The sequence below is a fragment of the Vipera ursinii genome (assembly GCF_947247035.1).
Source record: "Vipera ursinii genome assembly, chromosome: 5".
NCBI lineage: Eukaryota > Metazoa > Chordata > Lepidosauria > Squamata > Viperidae > Vipera > Vipera ursinii.
Window position 1 is genome coordinate 6,762,028 of NC_139518.1, and position 24,648 is coordinate 6,786,675.

Here is a 24,648-nt window from a genome sequence, read left to right on the forward strand (position 1 = left end):
GCTGTTTTTCACACTTACTACCGTTGCAGCATCCGCAGGGTCACATGATCAAAATTCGGATGCTTGGCCACCGGCTCATATCTATGATGGCTGCACTGCCCTAGGGGTCATGTGATCCCCTCTTTGTGACCTTCTGACAAGCCAAGCCAATGGGAAGCCATGTGGCGCTTTTACAACCATACCACTCACTTAACAAGTGCAATGATTCACTTAGCAATGGTTTCAAGAAAGGTCATAAAAAGGGGGCAAAATTCACTTAACAACTGTCTTATTTAGCCAGAGAAATTTTGGGCTCAACTATGGTCATCAGTCTGTAATAATAGGCACCTTGGGTGCGATCCCAGAACAACTGGACCACCCCTTGAACACCCATCATCATTGACAACCTCACCATCCGTCAATTGCAAAAGGCAGCCTTACTCGGAACACCTGAATTTTGATCACATGACCATGGGGGATTCTGCAATGGTTATAATTGTGAAAAGCCGTCATAAGTCGCTTTTTTCAGTGCTGTTGTAACTTCACACTGTTGTAAGTATAGGGACTGTAGCTCATTTCATGCTGAGGTAGGTTTGGACCGGCTCAAGGATGGATGAAACACACGTCAGTTCAGCAAGCGGAAAAAAACTCTTGGTATTGACAGAGAACAGTCAATCCAAATCAATCAGTTCAACCTTGGGGCCATTGTGAGTGGTGGATTGAGGCTGAATTCAGACATTATACTAAAGCTGCTTTTACCTGCAGCTTCTACAGCAGGGGTGTCAAACTCAATTTCATTGAGGGCTGCATCAGCATTGTGGTTGCCCTCAAGGGGCCGGGTGGGTGTGGCCGGGGTGGGCGTGCCCTACTGGGTGGGCGTGGCTAGAGTGCGTATGGCCTACTGGGTGGGCGTGGCCAGCTCTACATCGTTTGCATCAAGGGTGCCTATGGGGGCCTGGGCAGGAGTGGGACAGATCTGAGGGTCTCTGGCAGAAGGAGGGTCTCTGGGCCAGGGCCAAGGCAGTGGGGGCCATTCCCTCACTGTTTCCAGGATGGCTTCGCGGGCCACATGAAACCACTTCGCGGGCCGGATCGGGCCCCTGGGCCTTGTGTTTGACATGTCTGTTCTACAGGAACCAGGCTAGAAACTGTGAGAGTTGCTTTTGCAGGAGAAATTGGTTGGATCGTGGTTAGAATTCATGGGAGGGCATCCTTGTTATTAAACTTTACAAAGGTTTTTTTTTAAAAAAATCATGTTATCTACGCAGTTTTGAGACTTAGAGTTGTGGTGTTAGATACCTGGGGGATATCTGGTGCTAGAATTTACGATGCTTTCATGAGTTATTTGGAGTACGTGTTACAGCTGTAAAGGTTGCGTTGCTGTTTACTTCTGTTGTATGTTTTCAGTGGCATCTGCTCGGAAGGCAAAAAGAAAAAAAAAATCAAGATGAAAGCCACAAGAAAGTTCTTTGTCTTTTACTAAAAAGAAAGTGGGGCTTTGATTGTGTGGCTGCAGCTGACCTCTTGACTTTTCGGACCATACTTGAGGATGCCCCAGGATGTTTTATTAGTCTCGCAAGCCACGTAGACTTGCCTGACTGAGGCAGCATACATATCTTAGGAACAAATAAATAAAAACAATTACAGTAGTACCTGGGTACTCGACTGCTTTGCAACTCGTTGAATTTGGTACTCAGTGCATTTTGACGCAAAACAAATTGTTCTGGTTCTCAGGGTTTCTTTGGCATTCAGTGCACAAACTAGAAATTGTCGGTGTGGGCTGCCTTGTGACTCACTGCATTATTCCTTATGGGAAAAATTTGTTTGGTACTCATCATTTTTGATACTCATCGTGACCCTCGGAACCAATTAACAATGAGGACCGAAGGAGCGCTGTAAAATCTACAGGAATTTATTTAGAATGGCTAGCTTTACATTTTGGGTGAACCCTACCATTCATGGCCACTAGAGGACAGCAGAGAGAGACAGAAAATACTTAACACTTTGTTCCTCCCCCCCTAGTGGTCATATAGGTTTTTGCAGCCTAGATTTAGTACAGGTACTCCTTGACTTACAACAGTGGTTTAGTGATCATTCAGAGATACAACAGCACTGGAAAAAGTGAATTATGACCATTTTCACACTTACAGTATCCCCATGGTCACCTGATCCAAATTCAGACGCTTGGCAACTAATTCATATTTATGACCATTGCAGTGTCCCAGGGTCATATCATCACCTCTTGCGACCTTCTGACAAGCAAATTTTAGTCTCAATTGTGGTCGTAATTCAAGTACTTACCTGTAGCTGTAACTCAGGGGTGGGCACTTCATTAATGGCATAGGGTTTCCTGCCTGAGCAGGGGGTTGGACTAGATGACCTCCAAGGTCCCTTCCACCACCACCATCATCATCATCATCATCATCATCATCATCATCATCATCATCATCATCATTACCCCAAGGGGCCACCTAAGAAACTGCAACAGTTATGGAGAGCTGAAGCACTAGGCTGAACTTAATTCTGCTCAATATTAATTTTATCGCTTTATAAGAAAGCAGTAAATTATACCGTTTTGATTAGCTGCATCAAATTTATATTTGACTTCTAATTTCTGGCTGACCTCACGTGGGCTGGACAGGGACAGCCAAAAAGGCCAGTAAAATGCCTAAATCTATTCTAGGTTTGCTCTAACCCGAAGAATTAATTGTAAAGGAATTTAAAGACAACCTTGATGGAAGAAAGGTAAAAGGTAAAGGTAAAGGTTCCCCCGCACACGCGTGCTAGTTGTTTCCGACTCTAGGGGCCGGTGCTCATCTCCGTTTCAAAGCCGAAGAGCCAGCGCTTGTCCGAGGACGTCTCCGTAGTCATGTGGCCGGCATGACTAGATGCCAAAGGCGCACGGAACGCTGTTACCTTCCCGCCGGAGCGGTCCCTATTTTTCTACTTGCATTTTTACGTGCTTTCGAACTGCTAGGTTGGCAGAAGCTGGGACGAGTAACAGACGCTCACTCTGTTATGCGGCACTCGGGATTCGACCCGCCAAACTGCCGACCTTCTGATCGACAAGCTCAGCGTCCTAACCCACTGAGCCACCACGTCCCCTTAAGAGGGAAAAAAAGCCTGGCATAATTTTCTTTGCAAATCCCTCCTTAATAATACTTTCACGCTTTTCCCAAAGTCAAATGTTCAATACTTTGGGGAAACTTTTAATGCTCTTCTCTCCCTCCCTCCCTCCCTCCCTCCCTCCCTCCCTCCCTCCCTCTCTCTCTCTCTCTCTCTCTCTCTCTCCCTCCCTCCCTTCCTCTCCCTCTCTTCTCTCTTCTCTCTTCTCTCTTTTCTCTTCTCTCTTCCTCTCTCAGCTTGAGTAAATACTCATTATGAAATATTGAGAAAAGCCCCAGTCTCTGAATTGGCTGAGCAATATGGGTCAGTTAAATAACACAATTTCCTCTGCCACCTTCCTTTATGCCAGCCGGTTGGCATTCATAGGGAAGGCGCCACGTCACCCTCCTTGCTGGTGGGATATTGCCAGCTCAAGGGACAAAGCCAGCCTTTCCTCTGTTGCTTCTGAATAGGTCTTGGAAAGAGAGAAACCGCGCCAGAAAAGAAGTTTTTGATAATTATTTAAAATTTAGAACAACCTACACAGCTTACATAACCCCGGGAGCTGAAAAATGGTGGGGCTGGGCTATATTTTATTACGTGTAAGAGAATTAAAGGATTCGTCTATTTAGGAATCCAGTGCATATCCTGGAAACAAGAGACTCTGATAAGACCCTGCTTGCATGTCTGAAGGGTCTCTAATGCACCATCTAGCCATGTAGGTTTGCGCAGGGATGGTGGCTAGATCAGCCAAACACCAGCCCAAAAGCGTCTCCGCTTTTTTCTTGAGCCTCAGTCCCTGAAAATGAGAAACTTGCAGTGACCTTCTTAAAGAAAAAAGAGGACCCTGGAATTTCCCTCATAATTTATAATTTACAACTCAAGGCAACCACGTGACTGAGCTGATTTCATAACCTTTTCTTTCTAGCCGTTGTTAAGTGAACCCACCGTTGTTAAACAAGCCTGTTTCCAACCACCCCCCCAGCCCAGAAAAGAGTTGGAAAAGCTCAGTTTTTGACAAAAAGTGTCATAAATCACATCACGTGACCATAGAATGCTGAAACTGGCTGAAAAGGTGTCATACAGTTGCTAAGTAAATTGAACTGAGTGAATTCTGCTACCGACTTTGCCTGTCAGAAGGTTGCAAATATGATCGCATGACTCGGGCACCCTGCAACCGTCATAAATATGAATCAGTTGCCAAGCATCCGAATTTTGATCACATGACCGTGGGGAGGGTGCCGGTGTGACCAACGGTCCTAAGTGACTTTTTTTCAGTGCTGTTGTAACTTCGAATGATCACTAAACAACTGTTGTAAGTCAAGGAGTACCTGTACTAAATCGACGCTGCAAAAACCTCTATGACCACTGGGGGGGGAGAAACAAAGTGTTAAGTATTTTCTATCTCTCTTTGCTGTCCTCTAGTGGCCATGAGTGGTTGGGTTCTCCCAAAATATTAAGCTAGCCATTCCAAATAAATTCCGAATTACTTCAAACAGTCACTAAATAAATGGTTGTAAGCTGAGGACTACTTGTACTTGTATTTTGGATTTGTGGGGCTGTCACTGATTGTGTGCATTCACATTTGTGTCAATGAATATTGACCACCGAGATAGATTTTCTCTATAATGGTCTGTTCCTAATCTCATCTTTCAGGCTCCCCCCCCCTCCCCATTGCCCCTTTGATTGAGCCTGTCAATAATAATAATAATAATAATAATAATAATAATAATAATAATAATAATAATAATAATAATAATATAAAGTTGGAAGGGACCTTGGAGGTCATCTAGTCCAACCCCCTGCTCAGGCAGGAAGCCCTATACCATTTCGGACAAAGGGCTGTCCAGTCTCTTCTTAAAAACTTCCAGTGTTGGAGCATTCACCGCTTCTGGAGGCAGATTGTTCCACTGATTGATTGTTCTAACTGTCAGGAAGTTTCTCCTTAGTTCTAGGTTGCTTCTCTCCTTGGTTAGTTTCCATCCATGTTGCTGATCATTCTATTCTCTTCCATTCCACCTTTCCTGGCATTATATTACGTATTAAAATAAGTCACTGATTTAGAAGCATCCCACTTCCCCAATTATGAAGAAGAGGGGACAGCTTGGCCTCTGCAACTCTCTTACTAAACCCAGTATCTTTAAGATGCCTAAAATTAGAATATCAAATTCTATTTTAGCCACAGCATTGTCATGAGCTATTGCAAAATTACAGTTCTTACTCATTTAATATCTTGTTTGGAAAATTAGCCATCTCCACTGCTCTTCTAAATTTAATGCAGCAGATATCGTGATGATTTGGAGAACAACGTTATGCATCAGACGAACAATTTGTGTTGCAAAAAGGCCAAAAATATTTGAGAGGGATAAGGAGTGCATTAAAAAAAATTCATTTTTCCGCCCCATTTTTTTCCCCTCTTAAAAAAAGAAAAGTAAAACTCTTTTTGTTGTAGAATTTCTGGAAACATTAGAAGAGATTTTAATTCTAAGGAAATGTAACAGAATAACAGAGTTGGAAGGGACCTGGGAGGTCTTCTAGTCCAACCCCTTGCTCAAGCAGGAAATCCTATACCATTTCAGATAAATGGTTGTCCAATCTCTTCTTTAAAATCTCCAGTGTTGGAGCACCCACAAATTCTGGGGGCAAGTCGTTCCACTGGTTAATTGTTCTAACTGTCAGGAAATTTCTCCTTATTTCTAAGTTGCTTCTCTCCTTGATAAGTTTCCATCCGTTGCTTCTTGTCCTGCCTTCAGGTGCTCTTGAGAATAGGTGGACCCCCTCTTCTTTGTGGCAGCCCCTCAAATATTTGAAGACTGCTATTATGTCACCTCTAGTCCTTTTTTCATACCCAATTCCTGCAACTGTTCTTCATAGGTTTTAGCCTCCAGGCCCCTAATCTTTGTTGATCTTCTCTACACTCTTTCTAGAGAGTCTCAACATCTTTTTTATATTGTGGCAAGCAAAACTGAATGCAAAAATCAAAGTTTGGTCTTACAGAGGCATAATAAGGGGTACTAACACTTCGTGTAAAATTGATTCTATCCCTTTCTTAATGCAGCCTAGGACTGCATTGGCGTTTTTGGCAGCTGCAAAACACTGCTGGCTCCTATTTAAGTGATTGTCCACTAGGACTCCTACATCCCTCTCGCCGTTACTACTACTCTCTTCTATAACTGTAGATTTGGTTTTTAATGCCTAAATAGAGAGCCTTACTTTTCTCACCACGGAATTTCATTTTTTTTCCAAAATCATATTTCATATCGAATTTGAATTTCAAATGTATGCACGAGGACACCTGCAGCCTATCACATGTATTTCAAATAACGTAACTGATATAATTTGGAGCAAGCAGCCCCCCCCCATGGGCTTTGCATAATTAGCAAGGCTTGGCAACCTAACCAAATACATTGTTTGAATTGATAGCCAAATCTGGATCTAAATTCTCTCTCTTTACCTTTCCCAATAAGTAACCAAGTTGGAAGATCATTTAAATATAATTTACTAGGGTACCCTGATAAAGTGGGATCCCCCTATGAAAAGGGAGAACTTCGAGACCCCCCCCCGCCTTACATTCCCTTTTATAATTAAGACAGCAAAGAAAATGAAAGTGATTGGACAGGACAGAAGTGACCTCCCCTTGGCCCAGTCAGTCTGTTACATGTAGTGAAACAGGTTACATATTTGCATCGCATAATATCACACGTGTTCATTAAAATGAGGTCTGACATTAGAAAGTAAAGGTAAAGGTTCCCCCGCACATGCGTGCTAGTCGTTTCTGACTCTAAGGGCCGGTGCTCATCTCCGTTTCAAAGCCGAAGAGCCAGCGCTTGTCCGAGGACGTCTCCGTGGTCATGTGGCCGGCATGACTGGTTGCCAAAGGCGCATGGAACGCTGTTCCCTTCCCACCGTAGTGGTCCCTATTTTTCTACTCGCATTTTTACGTGCTTTCGAACTGCTAGGTTGGCAGAAGCTGGGACGAGTAACAGGCGCTCACTCTGTTATGCGGCACTCGGGATTCGACCTGCCAAACTGCCTACCTTCTGATCGACAAGCTCAGCGTCCTAATCCACTGAGCCACCCTTGACATTAGAAGGGGCGTAAAATTTAAGGAAAAAGATTGTTTGGGGTTCACGAAGAGACAATTAGCACTAATAAACTTTTTACTTGTCAGGAGATAAGTATCATCCATCTATCCATCTATCCATCCACCTCTTTCAGTTTAGGAGTGTTAGAAGTTATCAGTCAATCCATACAGCAAGAGGATAAAATGTTTTCGTACATTCCAGTCTGTAATGAGCCTTAACATCCTTTGAAAAGGGAGAAAAATAAGTCAAATTAAAATACAAAGTAACTACGTTAGTTAACAAGTTACAAAATCCACGTCATGTGCTTCTCAAATACAACTTCTGGATTCTTCTCTATTTTTTTATTTATTTATTTTAATTCCATTTATATCCCGCCCTTCTCCGAAGACTCAGGGCGGCTTACAAGCTTAGCAGTAGCCTTCATTCTATGTATATGCCTGCTTATTAGGGCTTTCACACACACCCCAAGCGGCATTATTACAAAGTCAGCTTAATTGCCCCCAACAATCTGGGTCCTCATTTTACCTACCTCGGAAGGATGGAAGGCTGAGTCTACCTTGAGCCTGGTGGGATGCGAACCTGCACTAATTGCAGGCAGCTGGTGTTACTTAAGGAGGCATTAGCCCACTGCTCCACCAAGGCTCCATGAATGGAGGGCCATGAATGGTAGGCTTCACCCAAAATATTAAGCTAGACCAGGGGTCTTCCAACGTGGCCCTTTTATGACTTGTGGACTTCAACTCCCAGAATTCCTCAGCCAGGTACACTGGCTGAGGAATTCTGGGAGTTGAAGTCCACAAGTCATAAAAGGGCCACGTTGGAAGACCCCTGAGCTAAACATTCCAAATAAATTCCTGTAGATTTACAGCGGTACTTCAGCCCTCATCGTTAATTGCTCCAGGGAGTACAAAAAATGATGAGTAGCAAACAAATTTTTCTCACAAGGAATAACGTTCTCCCACCTCCCCGCCCCCACCCCCAATTCATCTCCTCTTTTGATGTCATTTATTCCTGACTGCCAAAAGTCAGACTGACATGGCTGGCTGGATCTGGCCTGGTCACGGTGTCTTCAGGGATGGGCCTTGCAGGCTGACCTTTGTCCGAGTCAGTCATCTGGGAGGTCAATTATTACTAGTTTGACTCTGGATCTCCTACTCAACTTATAAGTAAAGAGCACAGAACTAGCCTTGCGTCTTATAAACTTCTTTTTTGTTAGTGCTTTGACAGGGGAAGAGAAAAGAGCTGTGCTATTTTCTGCAAAAGCTGCTGGCACCTCCTGGGTACAACAGTAGCAGTAACACTCTAGAAAATTAATGGCTCATCTATTTGGAACGCAGCGTCCCTTCCTTGCACGGAAGGCAGATTCCTGCAGCCGGATGCATCCTCTCTTCTCAGAAAGAAATGCTGGCTCAGTTCAGATCTCCTCTCTTCTTTCCTTCTGCCTAGGCTTCTCTCTCTTTCTGAAGATTTTTTTTTTCTTTCAACGCTTCCAAAGAACAGCCAGGGTTGAGGTTGAAACTCTTTAGGATCTGTGCTTTGTGGGGCATGCTAACTCTCACGCTTGGATCAAACTGGAGTGGCTCTCGTTCTCGCCTCTCCCTTCAGATTACTCTGTGAGCTCGGCTGCACTCTTAACAATTTCTTTTTAATAGCTGGAGGCGGGGAAGCATGCCTGAGAGAAAGAGCCGTCCAATTGCAAAGTGGAAGCTCTCCACGTTCTCAGAATTAGCTGGTCCAGACCCAAAGTTACAAGTCTCTCTTTGCCACTATGGGGTTGCAGTGTAGGACATTAAAAAAAGAAGAATGTTTCAAGGATTTGTTCCACCTGCAGAGTCCTTAGCGCCCTCTGAGCTTGGCTGTTTGCTTACAGACATTTCATTACCCACCTAGGTAACATCATCAGTGCTAGAGAGTGTGGGGTTTGTTCCTTGGCAACACTGGCAGTGCAAGCTGCCGTATATAAACAAGGAACCCATCGCCACCGACATGGCTCAAAAGTCAGAGGGGAAGCCAGATTCACTTAACAGCCACGCCACTAACTTAACGACTGCAGTGATTCACTTAGCAGCTGTGGCAAGAAAGGTGGTAATATGGGCCAAAGCTCCCTTACCAGCTGTCTCACTTAGTAACCATTGAGGGCTCCACTGTGGTCATAAGTCAAGGATATCAGGGCCTTCTCGCGTATCCTGTGCTGCACTTTGTGACTAAGGGCAAGAACATCACACTCCACCTGTGCAAACTTGGGGTTTTAATACATCTTAATTATTGTTTTAACCTTGGGCATTTATTTAATCGCTTTTAACTTTTGTATCCTGTTTTTGTATTTATCGCCCTGTACACCGCCCTGAGTCCTTCGGGAGAAGAGCGGTATAAAAATATAATAAATAAATAAATAAACTTCACCAAAAAAAAAGCCTTCTGCTCTTTTGAAATGATTTCTTAGGTTGAATGTAAACTGCTAACGGCAAAACGAAACAAATAAACCCAAAGCAAACTCTCTGGCCGGTATTTTGCCAATTACCCACCTGATCCACGATTCAGCTGGAGGCATTCTGGTGGCAGCTCTCTTTGGAAAGCTCCTCTAAAAGGTGGACCACCCAGATCGAACGCTTTGAATCTCGGCTACTAGTCAGTAAGGTTTTACACACTCAGGCAACGTCTCACTTGCTACTGTAAGTCCATCCACTTTGCCGCTGGTCGTTCTGCAGAAAGCCAGAGTTGGAAGGGACCTTGGAGGTCTTCTAGTCCAACCCCCCCTGCTTAAGCAGAAGATCCCACACCATGCCTGATCAGTGGCTGTCCAATCTCTTCTTTAAAGCCTCCAGTGATGGAGGATCCAGAACTTCTGAAGGCAAGCCGTTCCACTGATTGATTGTTCTCACCGTCAGGAAATTTCTCCTTAATTCTAGGTTGGAACTTCTCCCTCCCTTCCCCCCCACCCCTTACTTCTTGTCCTGCCTTCAGGTGCTTTACGGGTGATATTTATTTTATTTATTTTAATTCCATTTATATCCCGCCCTTCTCCGAAGACTCAGGGCGGCTTACAAGCTTAGCAGTAGCCTTCATTCTATGTATATCCCTGCTTATTAGGGCTTTCACACACACACCCCCCAAGCGGCATTATTACAAAGTCGGCTTAATTGTCCCCAACAATCTGGGTCCTCATTTTACCTACCTCGGAAGGACGGAAGGCTGAGTCAACCTTGAGCCTGGTGGGACTCGAACCTGCACTAATTGCAGGCAGCTGGTGTTACTTAAGGAGGCATCAGCCCACTGCGCCACCAAGGCCATATGCCGGCCTATCTGTGATAGGAAGCTGGTAAAGAAAGAAATCCATTACAAGTAGTCCTCAGTTTACCGTCATTCGTTTGGTAGCTATTTGAATTTACAACAGCATGAAGAAACTTAGTCAGTACTGACACTTGCCACCATTGAGGAAATCAGGAACGGAGAGGCCTGATTTGGTGTGTGTGTGTGTGTGTGTGTGTGTGTGTGTGTGTGTGTGTGTGGTTTTTTCCAGCCTGGGCACCTTTTAAGATGTGAGGACTTCAACTCCCAGAATACCCCAGCCATTAAGTGAGGACTTCAACTCCCAGAATTCCCCAGCCATTATGTGAGGACTTCAACTCCCAGAATTCCCCAGCCATTATGAGGACTTCAACTCCCAGAATTCCCCAGCCAGTTGCTTAGTGTCAGTGAACATATGCATTAGACCAGTGTTTCCCAGCCAGTATGTGTGGACTTCAGCTCCCAGAATTCCCCAGCCATTATGTGAGCATTTCAACTCCCAGAATTCCCCAGCCATTAAGTGAGGACGTCAACTCCCAGAATCCCCCAGCCATTATGTGAGGACTTCAACTCCCAGAATTCCCCAGCCATTATGAGGACTTCAACTCCCAGAATTCCCCAGCCAGTTATTTGTCCGTTGCTTAGTGTCAGTGAACATATGCATTAGACCAGTGTTTCCCAGCCAGTATGTGCGGACTTCAGCTCCCAGAATTCCCTTGCCATCATGCTGGCTGGAGAATTCTGGGACTTGAAGTCCCCACATCTTAAAGTTGCCCAGGTTGACAAGCGCTACTTTAAGGGATTGCTCTCTGTCTCCCTCTTGTGGCGCCCAGGAGGTTGACCTCACTCTCTGCTCTCCCCTGCAGTGGCTGTGGACAACACGTTGCACGTGGAGTGGACGGAGGCGAAATCTTTGCCTGCCCTCTCATCCTTGGGCCACACTCGGACCTCACTGGTGCGCAGGTTGGTGCGTCAGAACTCTGTGGACAGCCAGGACTTTCTTGAGGTGCCTGTTTTAATTGCTCTCCTCGTAGGCCCACTGTTTTTTTTGCACGGGGTGCCACAATCAGGGTGATTCTGCCACGGAGACTGGTAGAAAGCAACGAATCCTAGTGTTGGAAGGGGCCACGGAGGTCATCAAGTCCAACCCCTGCCCAGGGCCAAGGGATCCCAGTTGAAGGAGCCTCAGTAGTGAGCTGTCTGCTTGAATGTCTCCATCTGATCCAAACTTGCCAACTTTCTTGGCTGGGGGATTCTTGCTGTCCTCTCGGGCTTACGGTTCCCCCCCCCCTTTGGCAAGGAGGGAGGAAAAATGGACCCTGGTGATGCCCGGCCGAAGGGCAAGATGTACGCCGGGGTTGTGTTCACAGGACAGACTGAAGCAGCTCGGGTAGACCGAGCGGGCGGTTGGTGCATCTGCAGATGTGAAATGACGGTTTCTGTGGGCGTGTGCTGGACGTGGGGCAAGTTTATTTCTGCTAGATTAGTTCGCGGTTCCGTATAACGTGTGAGTCCAGAAAATAAAAACAAACCAATTTATGAACATGCCCTTCCAGTGTATTGGCCCCCAAAAGTCATCTCCTTCTCCTCCTCCTCCTCCTCCTCCTCCCTCCCCCTCCCCCTTCCCCTCCTTCTTCTCCTTCTCCTCCTCCTTCTCCTTCTCCTCCTCCTCCTCCTCCTCCTCCCCTCCTCCTCCTCCCTTCCCTCCTCCCCCCTTCCCCTCCTTCTCCCCCTCCTTCTCCCCTCCTCTCCTCCTCCTTTCTCCTTCTTCTCCTTCTCCTCCTCCTCCTTCCCCCTTCCCCTCCTCCTCCTCCTCCCCTCCTCCTCTGTCCCCTCCTCCCCCTTCCCCTCCTTCTCCTTCCCCTCCTTCTCCCCCTCCCCTCCTCCTCCTCATTCTCGTTCTTCTCCTCCTCCTCCTCCTCCCCCCTCCCCCTCCTCTCCTCCTCTTCCTCCTCCTTTCTGGGAGATCCATTACCAGCTTTAAATTGTTTGCTTTTTATATACAAAAATCATAGCATTCCCTTTTAGCATGCAAACACCACTCGGGATACCTAGCAGCAATTACATCTGCTTGAAAAATAAGATAATTCAACCCCACAAAAGGCAAAGTGCAAACAATAATGCCAAAGAAGGAGGCCAGCTGATGCAACTCTGCCCCATTTAAAGGAGGTCTGCACATGTTTCAGAGCCAAGCGATGAGTGGCTTCCCCGGAAAGCATGAAATCACTAGGTGTCATAATATCACTTTGCAAAGGATGCAGGATGCAGCCGCGGCCTCAAACGGTACCTGACATCCCCTCGACCCCTGTAGGAAGTAAGGAAGGTGACTGATGGATATATGTGAGAGATACACCTGTATTAAAGGCAGTCCTTGACTTATAGCCAAGGTTATGACAGACCTTTTGACATGATGGCAGTGTTTCCAGATCTAAGGAGCTGCCACAGAGAAGAAGGGGTCAACCTGTTCTCCAAAGCGCCCGAGGGCAGGACAAGAAACAACAGAGGGAAACTCATCAAGGAGAGAAGCAACCTAGAGCTAAGGAGAAATTTCCTGGCAGTGAGAACAATTAACCTAGGGGTCTTCAAACTTGGCCCTTTTATGACTTGTGTACTTCAACTCCCAGAATTCCTCAGCCAGCATGCCTGGCTGAGGAATTCTGGGAGTTGAAGTCCACAAGTCATAAAAGGGCCAAGTTTGAAGACCCCTGAATTAACCACTGGAACGGCTTGCCTGCAGAAGTTGTGGGTGCTCCATCACTGGAGCATTTTCAGAGGAGATTGGACAGCTATTTATCTGACATGGTACAGGGTCTCCTGCCTGAGCAGGGGGTTGTACTAGAACAGAAGCCCCCAACCTTTTGGGCACCAGGGACCGGTTCCGTGGAGAGAGGTTTTTCCGCGGACCAAAGGATGCGTCGTTTTGTGTGCTGCCTGCATCCCGCGGATGGGGCTTTTTTTGTTTGTGCGGACCAGTGGCTGGCATGCCGTGGGCCGGGACCGGTCCATGGGACCGGGGGTTGGGAACCCCTGGACTAGAAGACCTCCTAGTTCCCTTCCAACTCTATTATTCTGTTGGACTCTCCAGAGCTACTTACGACCCAGTTTCAAAGTTCTGACTGCCGCCAGCTGGGGAGATTCCTCTATTACAGGCAGAATACAATAAAGTAGCGTGCTTGAACTCTAGTCTGTGGGGTCTGATTGCTTGTGCCCGACATAAACTTAGTCTTTATGAGAAGATACTAAGGACTGGCGTCAGGGAGTATATTTAAGCCTTAAGAAAGATGTAAGGGCATGGTGTTTGTGTCAGCCTTTTGAAGTAGACCAGACCAGGAAACTAAAAATGTGCAGTTTTTAAGTTTTTAAGAAGAGATTGGACCACCATTTGTCTGAAATGGTGTAGGCCGTGTTCTGCCTGAGCAGGGGGTTGGACTAGAAGACCTCCAAGGTCCCTTCCAAATCTGTTATTCTGTTGTTCTCTGTACGCCATGGTTACTTTTGTTAAAAAGGTATAATAACAGACTCTTGCAAGTCTGAATGCATCTCTCCCTCCATCTCTTTATCTCCATGACAACTGGGGAGGGGCTTGTTTGAGACGTCTTCTCACGTTACAGTTTTGTCCCAGACTCAGCTTTCTGTTATCTGACTTTATCTTGATACTGGCTCTTTCTTCTGCCGCTCAAGGTCATTGCACTTACTTATTACAGTAGGATCCCATTTGGGAAGTTCTTTAAAGGGACATCGCCCAGAAGATGGTCCCAACCAATTCATACTCAGGGATAATGATGGATGACAATCACGTTGACCATCAAGTTGATCAGCAGGAACCACTCCGCGGGGAAGAATAATTGCTTTATTTTGCAGGGCAATATTATGAATGTTTGGGTGGGAAGTGTGATTGTTGAAGCATTGCTACCTAGGATCCCCTCTTCTGGATCAGGGAGGCTTCGATGGGGGGTGGGGTCCTGTTCCAAGGAATGGGTGGATTCGGTGATTTATGCGTGATCTCCTCCAAGATCCAATGAGGAAACGTGCTTGATTTTAAATGTTGGTGTTGTTGTTTTTTCTTGCGGTACTTTAGTTGGTCGAGTGACCCCCAAGAGTGGTTAGCTTACGATTAGGTGTGTGGTGGCTAGCCCATCTGGCTGAGGACGATGGTGCTGAAGTTCAAAAGGCTGAGAAGGTGCGAAATGAGAGTTTTTAGAATGGTGTCCACGGTGTTTAAGTGGCTGGGTTCACTCAAACCGCCAAAGACGGCTAAAGGAGGGTTTGAAACTCAGCAGGCTATTAGAAGACAATTTATCTCTTACCAGCATAGGTTGTTTCTTCCAGGTGAGTGCATTATATGAAGGCGACAATTGTGTTTCATTGACCCAGGTTTAGGAAATTGCCTTAGCCCAGGCATCCTGCCTTGACCGTTCAAAGTTACAACACTACTGGGAAAAGTGGCTTACGGCCATTTTTCATGCTTAGGACCATTGCAGCACTCCTTGTGATCCCGTGATCAAAATTCAGACGCTTCGCAACTGGCTCCTATTTACGTTGATTTGCAACGTCTTCGGTTAGGATCAGGCGGTCCCCTTTTGCGGCCTTCTGACCAGCAAAGTCAGTGGGGAAGCCAGATTCATTTAACGACAGGTGCTACTGACATAACAACTGCAGTGATTACACTGAACAACTGGGGCAAGAAAGGTCGTAAGATGGCGCAAAACTCACTTGAGAAATGTCTCGCTTAGCAAGAGAAATGTTGGGCTCAATTGTGGTCCTAATCTGAGGACGCCCTGTACAGGTAGCCCTTGACTTATGACCGCAATTGAGCGGTCAAAATTTCTGTTGCTAAGCAAGACAGTTGTTAAGTGAGTTTTGCTCCGTTTCATGACCTTTCTTGCCCCAGTTCTTAATCCCTCATGAATCAGAGTCCCCCAATGGATCTGCTGCTGTATCCCCACCACCGTGGACTAGAAATCCAACCGGTGAGGTTTCTTGCTGGTTGGAGATGCCATGATGGAGGACAGTATTAGGGGACTGGAGTCTAAAACATATGAAGAACAGTTGCTGGAAGTGGGTAGGTCTACTTTGATGAAAGGAAGGATTTGGGGAGACATGGTAGCAGTCTTTCAATATTTGAAGGGCTGCCCCAAAGAAGAGGGAGTCAAGCTATTCTCCAAAGCACCTGAAGGCAGGACAAGAAGCAATGGATGGAAACTAAGCAAGGAGAGAACTAAGGAGAAACTTGCTGACAGAACAATTAACCAGTGGGACAACCTGCCTCCAGAAGTTGTGGATACTCCAACACTGGAAGTTTTTAAGAAGAGACTGGACAGCCATTTGTCTGAAATGGTATAGGGTAGGGGTCTTCAAACTTGGCCCTTTTATGAGTTGTGGACTTCTGACATACCTGGCTGAGGAATTCTGGGAGTTGAAGTCCACAAGTCATAACAGGGCCAAGTTTGAAGACCCCTGGTATAGGGTTTCCTGCCTGAGCAGGGGGTTGGACTAGAGGACCTCCAAGGTCCCTTCTGTTAATATGTGCACTGAAGGCCTTCGTTTTTATATTCCTTTGATGGGCAGGTCTAACGGTGCAGGTGTGGTGAGCCCAGGACATTTTAGTGCAGGGGTCTTCAAACTTGGCGCTTTTATGACTTGTGGACTTCAACTCCCAGAATTCCTCAGCCAGGCATGCCTCTTACCTGAACCTCTTGGAAATGGCACAGTTCTGGCCAGATCATGCCTGGCTGAGAAATTCTGGGAGTTGAAGTCCACAAGTCATAAAAGGGCCAAGTTTGAAGGCCCCTGTTTTAGTGGAAGAAAAGCCAGCTGTTGAATCCAGCCAGATGTTAGAGAAGACCATCATTCCAGATGTCCTGTTCTCTCCAGAAGCAGCCCAACGTCTTGATAGTAACAACTTGGTTTTTGCAGATGCTGTCTTTCAAATCCTGGGATTAATTCAATTAGCCAACTCCGGGTGATCTCTGCTCTCAGCCCTCAAACAAAATAGCTAAGAAATCGAAAAAGTAGCTTTTTGGCTTGATCTGGCCAGAATTGTGCCATTTCCAAGAGGTTCAGGCAAGAGGCAACCAAGAAGACCATCTCTGCTTGGCCTGCTCCTCTGTTGTTAGCATCCGTTGGGCCTTTGAAATTTGCAGGTGGCTGGAATTGCTGCAAGCAGGCATGAACGCCCAGAACATCTGCTCTCCTTAAAGCAGAGAAGAGGGAGAGAGTTATTTAGTGATCATTTTGCTGCCAACTTCCTGAATTTCTTATTTTCGAACCATCTGGTCAAATTTAGCTGTGATTTGCAGTTCTCCAAAGTTCAAACTGGGATTGTCTAATATTAAAGGTAAAGGTTCCCCCGCACATGCATGCTAGTCGTTTCCAATTCTAGGGGCTGGTGCTCATCTCCATTTCAAAGCCGAAGAGCCAGCGCTTGTCCGAGGACGTCTCCGTGGTCATGTGGCTGGCATGACTAGACACCAAAGGCGCACGGAACGCTGTTCCCTTCCCACCGTAGTGGTCCCTATTTTTCTACTTGCATTTTTACGTGCTTTCGAATTGCTAGGTTGGCAGAAGCTGGGACGAGTAACAGGCTCTGTTACGCGGCAGTCGGGATTCAACCCGCCAAACTGCCGACCTTCTGATCGACAAGCTCAGCATCCTAACCCACTGAGCCACCAGATAATATTACATATTACAACCATGCATATTTGAGAAAGATGATCAGAGGACTAGAGGCTAAAATATATAAGGAACGGTTGCTGGAATTGGGAATGTCTAGTTTAATGAAGAGAAGGACGAGTGTGGGGGAGACATGATAGCAGTCTTCCAATATCTCAGGGGCTACTACAAAGAAGAGGGAGTCAAGCTGTTCTCCAAAGCATTAATAGAGGTATAGAATCAAGATCACGTGAAGTGCTAATACCACTTTACAATGCCTTGGTAAGGCCACACTTGGAATACGGCATCGAGTTTTGGTCACCACGGTGTAAAAAAGATGTTGAGACTCTAGAGAGAGTGCAGAGAAGAGCAACAAAGATGATCAGGGGACTGGAGGCTAAAAATATAAGGAACAGTTGCTGGAATTGGGAATGTCTAGTTTAAGGAAGAGAAGGATGAGGGGGGACATGATATCCGTGTTCCAATATCTCAGGGGCTGCCCCAAAGAAGAGGGAGTCAAGCTATCCTCCAAAGCGTTGAAAGGCAGGACAAGAAGCAATGGATGTAACCCAACCAAGGAGAGAAGCAACCTGGAACTAAGGAGAAATTTCCTGACAGTTAGAACAATTAACCAGTGGAACAACCTGCCTCCAGAAGAGGTGAATGCTCCAACACTGGAAGTTTTTAAGAATACTGGACAGCCATTTGCCTGAAATGGTATAGGGTTTCCTGCCTATACCAGGGGGTTGGACTAGATAATCTCCATGGTTCCTTCCAACATCATCATCATCATCATCATCATCATGAGGACCCAGATTGTTGGAGGCAATTAAGCTGACTTTGTAATAATGCCGCTTGGGGTGTGTGTGAAAGCCCTAATAAGCAGGCATATACATAGAATGAAGGCTACTGCTAAGCTTGTAAGCCGCCCTGAGTCTTCGGAGAAGGGCGGGATACAAATGGAATTAAAATTAAAAAAAAATCATCATCATCATCATCATCATCATCAAAAGTCAGTGAAATCAGTGCACTAAGGTAGTCCTCAACTTACAAGCAGAATTGTTGTTGCTAAGCAAAGCAGTGAAGTCAGTCGCGCCTGACAATACAATCTTCTTATGCCACGGTTGTTAAGCAAATTACTGCAGTTGTTAAGTGAATCATGCTGTCATTAATCAAATCCCCTATAGATTTTGCTTGTTGGAAGTGGCTAGAAAGGCCGCACGTGGTGATCCCATATCTCTGGGACACTTCAATTGTTTTACATACATGCCAATGGCTAAATGCCAGAATTTCAAACATGTGACTGTGAGGATGCTGTGGCTGTCAGAAGTATGAGGACCGGTTGAAACTTTTTTCAGTGCCATTGTAACTATAAGCCAGGGGTCTTCAAACTTGGCAACTTTAAAACTTATGGACTTCAACTCAGGGCTGGCTGAGGAATTCTGGGAGTTGAAGTCCACAAGTCTTAAGGTTGCCAAGTTTGAAGACCCCTGCTATAAGCAGTTGCTAAACAAACATTTGTAAGTTGGGAACTAGCTACAAAGGCATTGTGTACATACAGGTAGTCCTTAACTTACAACCATTCATTTAGTGACTAACTGAAGTGAAGTTACCACAGAATCCCCATGGTCATGTGATCAAAGTTTGAATGCTTGGCAACGGGGGCATATTTATGACCGTGTCCCAGATAATCATATGATTTTCTTTTGTGACTATCTGACAAGCCAAGTCAACGGGCAAGCAAGATTCACTTAAGAACAGTGTTACAAACTTAAAATCGTGATGCAGTATTCCAAGGGTGGCCTTAGCAAGGCATTGTAACGTGGTATTAACATTTCATATGATCTTGATTCTATCCCCTCTGTTAATGCAGCCTAGCACTGTGTTGGCTTTTTTGGCAGCAGCAGCACACTGCTGGCTCATATTGAAGTGGTTGTCCACTAGGACTCTGAGATCCCTCTCACAGTTGCTACCATTGAGCAAGGTACCACCTACACTGTTCCTGTGCATTTGGTTTTTCTTGCCTAATTGTAGAACCTTACTTTTTTCACCACTCAATTTCATTTTGTTAGATAGCGCCCAATGTGTCAACGCTGCAAACGTTGACATGTTTTTGCACTGACAACATAAGAGGCAGCCTTTTGCTTTAACTGTTTGGCTTTGAATCACTAAAGCGCGGGAGGAATTCAACCTGGATGTTTTGAGAAGATAAGGGATAGCCGCTGCAGAAGGTAAGTGAAACTTTGTGTGTTAAACTAATTGGTGAATGTGATTCATGACGTGTAATTAAGGGAGGGAATTCTGCATGATATGATGTGTTAAGGGGAGGAGAATTCAGATTCTGGCATCCATCCGTGAGTGCCGATGTTTCATTCTGATTATTATAGACTTTTAGAAAAACAATGCCGGAGTGTTGTTTGAACTGTTTCATTAATCGGAACCATGAGAAATGTTCAAGTCTGTCAAGATCCTTCTGTATCTTGACTCTATCTTCTGGGGTGTTATTGGCTATTCCCGCCAGCTTGGTGTCGTCTGCAAATTTGATGAGTTCCCCATCTATCCCCTTATCCAAATCATTGATGAAGAAAAGTTCCTGTCTTCTGGAACAGGAAGTAAATACGTGTTCTGCAAAACCCATGCCCGTTAACTTCTTAAATACCCCACGGCGACATTTAATAGATAGAGGAGCAGGTAGGTATCGTCAAATGTAGAATAACCCCGAGAGACGCAATGAGCTGAAAATCCTACTCAGTACTTAAAAGCTTTGGGTTCTGCCCCCACAGCTCTCACAATGAGTACAAAACCTTTCTTTCCCCTCTGTGCTTTTTGCTACAGCATTATTTGCCATTTGCTGAGGAATGACAGTTTCAATAAACAGGCAGCAAAATAACTGAGAAGTATGTACCACATGCGCATACACAAAGCCCAGGCTGCTGATCCACTGCCTTGAGGGAAAAAAAAGGCAGCATGGGTGCCATTCAGAAGCAATTATCACCAAGTTCTGTTGCTTTTTTTTTCCAGAAAAGGCTTTCCAGGGTGTGTAAGTGTTGGTTGTCATTTTTGAAGTTTGGCAAGGTTTAATTAGGGCTCTCTTTCTGAATATGTACAGAGTACATGCAGTCCTTGAGGTAAAAAAGTTTGTCTAGCGTTCAAAGTTACAAGAGCACCGAATAAAGTGACTTAAAGTGACCCTTTTTCACACTTACGGTTATTTTTCGCACACTTTTTGCTCGCGTCATCAACCTTCAGACATTTGGCAACTGATTCGTATTTATGACGGTTCCTGGGATCACGTGGCCCTCCTTTAGTGACCTTCTGACAAGCAAAGTCAATGGGGGAAGCCAGATTTGTTTAACGACCGTGTGAGACTAATTTAACAGTGTAGCGATTCACTTAACAATTGTGGCAGGAAAGGTCGCAAAATGGGGCAAAACTCACTTAACCACTGTCCCGCTTAGCAACAGAAATTTTGGATTCAATTTTGGTCATAAATCGAGGGCTACGGTAGTTGGGTTCACTTCAGACGAGAGAACAAACTTTGCACATACCTTTACACAATACCATTTACCTCATAAAGCTTCCTTTGCTCTCCATGCTGCAGGAACGTGATTGGTTTTCCCCCTGCATGCAATTAAGCCTCGACTTACAACAGCTCGTTTAGTGACCGTTTGAAGTTATAAGGGTGCTGGGGAAAAAATGACTCGTGGCCATTTTTCACACTTACAACAGCTGCAACATCCGCATGGTCACATGATCAAAATTCAGACACTTGGCAGATGACTCGTATTTATGACAGCTGCAGTGTCCTGGGGGGGTGGTCACGTGATCCCCTTTTGCGACCTTCTGACAAGCAGAGTCATTGGGGAAAAGCCCCATTCACTTAAGAACCGTGTGACTAATTTAGCAATGTAGCGATTCGCTTAACAACTGCGGCAAGAAAGGTGGTAAAATGCGTCAAAACTCATTTAATAACTGTCTCGCTTAGCAACAGAAATTTGGGGCTCAGTTGCGATCGTAAGTCGAGGACTATCTGTAAACCAAATCGAGGATGAACGTAGCTTGGAAAAAGCCACTGAAATTCCAGGGCTAAAATTTGGAATGTGCAGTTAGCTTTCTCATATTGTTTGGATGCATTTCTTGGGTGAAGCAAACACCGTTTCAGCCCCCATGCCTTATGTGAGTCTATTCTTCGAGGACTTGAAAACCAGAACTTTCTTCTGAAGGAGGAAGAGGAGAAACGATAAATAGAAAGTAAATAAAAATTGTGCACTGCGTTATGCACAATCCACAGAACAAACCACATCTGTCTATTCCGGACCTTAACATTTTGCCAAGTATGCCTCATCGGTGTCTCTTCCATTTTACTAGCTTTTAAATTCCTCTTTCCAGCTTTTCCATGGTGTTTCTCCATCTTAGCAATTTGAAGACGTCTGGAACTTCAGCTCCCAGAATTCCTCAGCCAGCGAGGTTCATTTAGTTCAAAGTTAGAACGGTGCTGAAAAAAAGTGACTTATGACGGTTTTCCACACTTAACGATCCTTGCAGCGATCCTGTGATCACGGGATCAAAAGTCCACCCGTCTTCAGGGTGTGAAGATTGAGAAACGTTGATCTATACAGCAGAGGAAATATGTAGAAGGCAGCGGGGGGGGGGAGGGACCCCCTTCTTAACACTCCGATCGACTTTCCATTGCTATTTTTTAAATACATTCGCCTTGTTTTTACATTTTGAATGATCGCCTTGCTGCTATCCATGATTTGCTCGGAAACCATTTGCAAAGAAAACAAGCATAGATCTCTCCTTCATATGTTGCAGGGTGGTTTTATCAGCCTACATCCCATGTCCTCAAAAAACCACTATATCTGATTGTGGAGATTCTAAATTTATTTATTTTATTTTATTTTATTACATTTGTATACCGCCCTTTCCCTGAGGACTCAGGGCGGTTTACAGGGAATTAAAAATCAAAACATACCAAAGTTAAAAACCAAGTTAAAAAATATTAAATTCACCCTGTACTCTTAAAAAACCCCAGTTAAAAGTCCATCATCATCATCAACAACAACAACAATAACAATAACAATAACAATAACACAGATATTGTCCATCCTGTGACAATATCTTTAACACCATCAAACAACTGTAAGGTTTTACACTTAGCCTCACACTTGCCCCAGCATTACTCAGGAATTTAAAAGAGCCAAAAGGAACTCCTGAGGTTTCAGCAAGCAAACAACTTTTATTTTGATCAAAATAGAGTTCGGTGGCCACATCTCTCTTCGTGGCTGGTAGAGAGATGAAGGCAACAACCAGGAAAGATGTCTTCCACCTTTTATACCTTTCCAGAACAAAGAGATCTGGCCTTGGTACTAGGAACCAAAAGGTACAGAAAAATAATTCCTAGATGATGACTCATACACAACAACACAGGCTCCATCCGTAACTCCTTTCCCCCCTCCCCTTACCTTGCTCTTTTCATGTAAGGAATCCCCCGTACCTAAAGCATGAAACATTTGCTTTCATATAACTAATTTCCCAATATAAAGCACCTACAAAGCTGCTTGCACATAAACAAAGACGATTACAAAGTATCACTACTAATATCAATATTACTAACATCAACCTTAAGGATAATAAAATCCCTTCACATCCACATCTGCCTATCCCAGGTCCTTGGTAAGGACTTGATAGGTAGACAAAAATGCCAAATCCAGTTTGAACATCTGGCTGACTGTGATAATAATAATAATAATAATAATAATAATAATAATAATAATAATAATAATAATAATAATAATAATAATATAATGTTGGAAGGGACCTTGGAGGTCTTCTAGTCCAACCCCCTGCTCAGGCAGGAAACCCTATACCATTTCAGACAAAGGGCTGTCCAATCTCTTATTAAAATCTTCCAGTGTTGGAGCATTCACAGCTTCTGGAGGCAGGTTGTTCCACTGGTTAGTTGTTCTAACTGTCAAGAAGTTTCTCCTTAATTCTAGGTTGCTTCTCTCTTGGGTTAGTTTCCATCCGTGGCTTCTTGTCCTGCCTTCAGGCGCTTTGGAGAATATCTTGACTGCCTCTTCTTTGGGGCAGCCCCTGAGATATTGGAACGCTGCTATCATGTCCCCCCTCGTCCTTCTCTTCATTAAACTAGACATTCTCAGTCATCCAGATCGTGGTTCTCCCAAAGGTGCTTTTGCGAAAGCTAACTGGATTTTCTTGGTTTTTTTTTTAAAAAAGAATATTTTGCTTCTCATCCAAGATACTTTCTAGCTTTTAGACCTTGTTTTCTGGCCTCATCCTACATTGCCCGGAGCTATCTCGAACAACTAATAAGCTGAGGCAAAGCTGCATAAATTCAACCCCTGCAGCTTCAAGTAAATTTCCTGAATAATTGGTGGGTGTGAGTGTGTGAGTGTGAGTGTGCCCATTCAGGAAATCGTTGTAATACCTGGACCTTTGCTCAAAATTAAGTCCCTTAACAGATTTTCCCCTGAAAGACCCCCCTTTTAATTATTTTTTTAATTTAATATTAATTAATTAATATTCCTTGCCTGTTTAAATTTTATACAGGTGGTCCTCGACTTACAGTGGTTTGTTTAGTGACTGTTCAAAGCTACAACATTACTGAAAAAAGGGACTTGCAGCCATTTTTCACACTTATGACTGTTGCAGCCTCCCCCCCAGGTCACGTGATCAAAATTCAGACGCTTGGCCACTGGTTCATATTTATGATGGTTGCAGCATCCCGGGGTCACGTGATCCCCTTTTGCGACCCTCTGACAAGCAAAATCAATGGGGAAGGCAGATTTGCTTAACAACCGTGTGACTAACTTAACAACTGTAGTGATTCACTTAACAAATGAGGCAAGAAAAGCCCTAAAATGGGGCTCACTTAACAACTGACTCACTTAGTGACAGAAATTTTGGGCACGATGGTGGTCGTAAGTCGAGGACTACCTGTATGCTGTTTTTCTACTTTCAGTATTTTATTCTACACTGCCCAGAGACCCTCTGTGAGGGAGATGGGTAGTTCCTAAATACGACAAATATATGATAAATGTGTTTGTGTGTGTATGTATGTGTGTGTTTGTGTATGTTTGCATGTGTATGTCAGGAATTCTGGGAATTAAAGTCCACAAGTCATAAAAGGGCCATGTTTGAAGACCCCTGGTGTATGTGTATGTATACATATGCATTCTCTTTTCTCTATTTTCACCAGTGCCCATCAAAAGCCACAATGGTGTGTATGTGATATCACACACCTCTCTTTTCCCCCTCCCAGATGGCCATGATCTGCCCGAGCTGTTGCTGTCTTGAGCTGCAACCTCTGTTATTTTAAAAGAGCAGATTCTTTGGTCAAGGGCCTTATTGAAGAAATTCCCACTGCGAATTGTGTGTCTGTCCCCAGACATTGATTGCATTCGAATGACATGCTTCATCTGATGATTAAATTAACCCATTTTCTGGGTTTGCACAATGCATGGAACTGTAAGCTAATCAGACAGGCCATGATCGACCGGCTAAGTCAGAGGAAGAT

The 24,648-nt window shown here is 44.8% G+C and overlaps 1 protein-coding gene across 1 annotated transcript in view; it reads left to right on the plus strand.

Annotated features, from left to right (window-relative positions):
• Positions 1-24,648, plus strand: part of FAM131A (family with sequence similarity 131 member A) — a gene marked incomplete at both ends in the record, with an annotated part of 76,532 nt that overhangs the window by 14,194 nt on the left and 37,690 nt on the right. Inside the window, one exon of the mRNA XM_083364864.1 lies at positions 11,324-11,463. Within this exon, the coding sequence (XP_083220990.1) occupies positions 11,324-11,463 (140 nt within the window). The remainder of the gene's footprint in view (positions 1-11,323; positions 11,464-24,648) is intronic.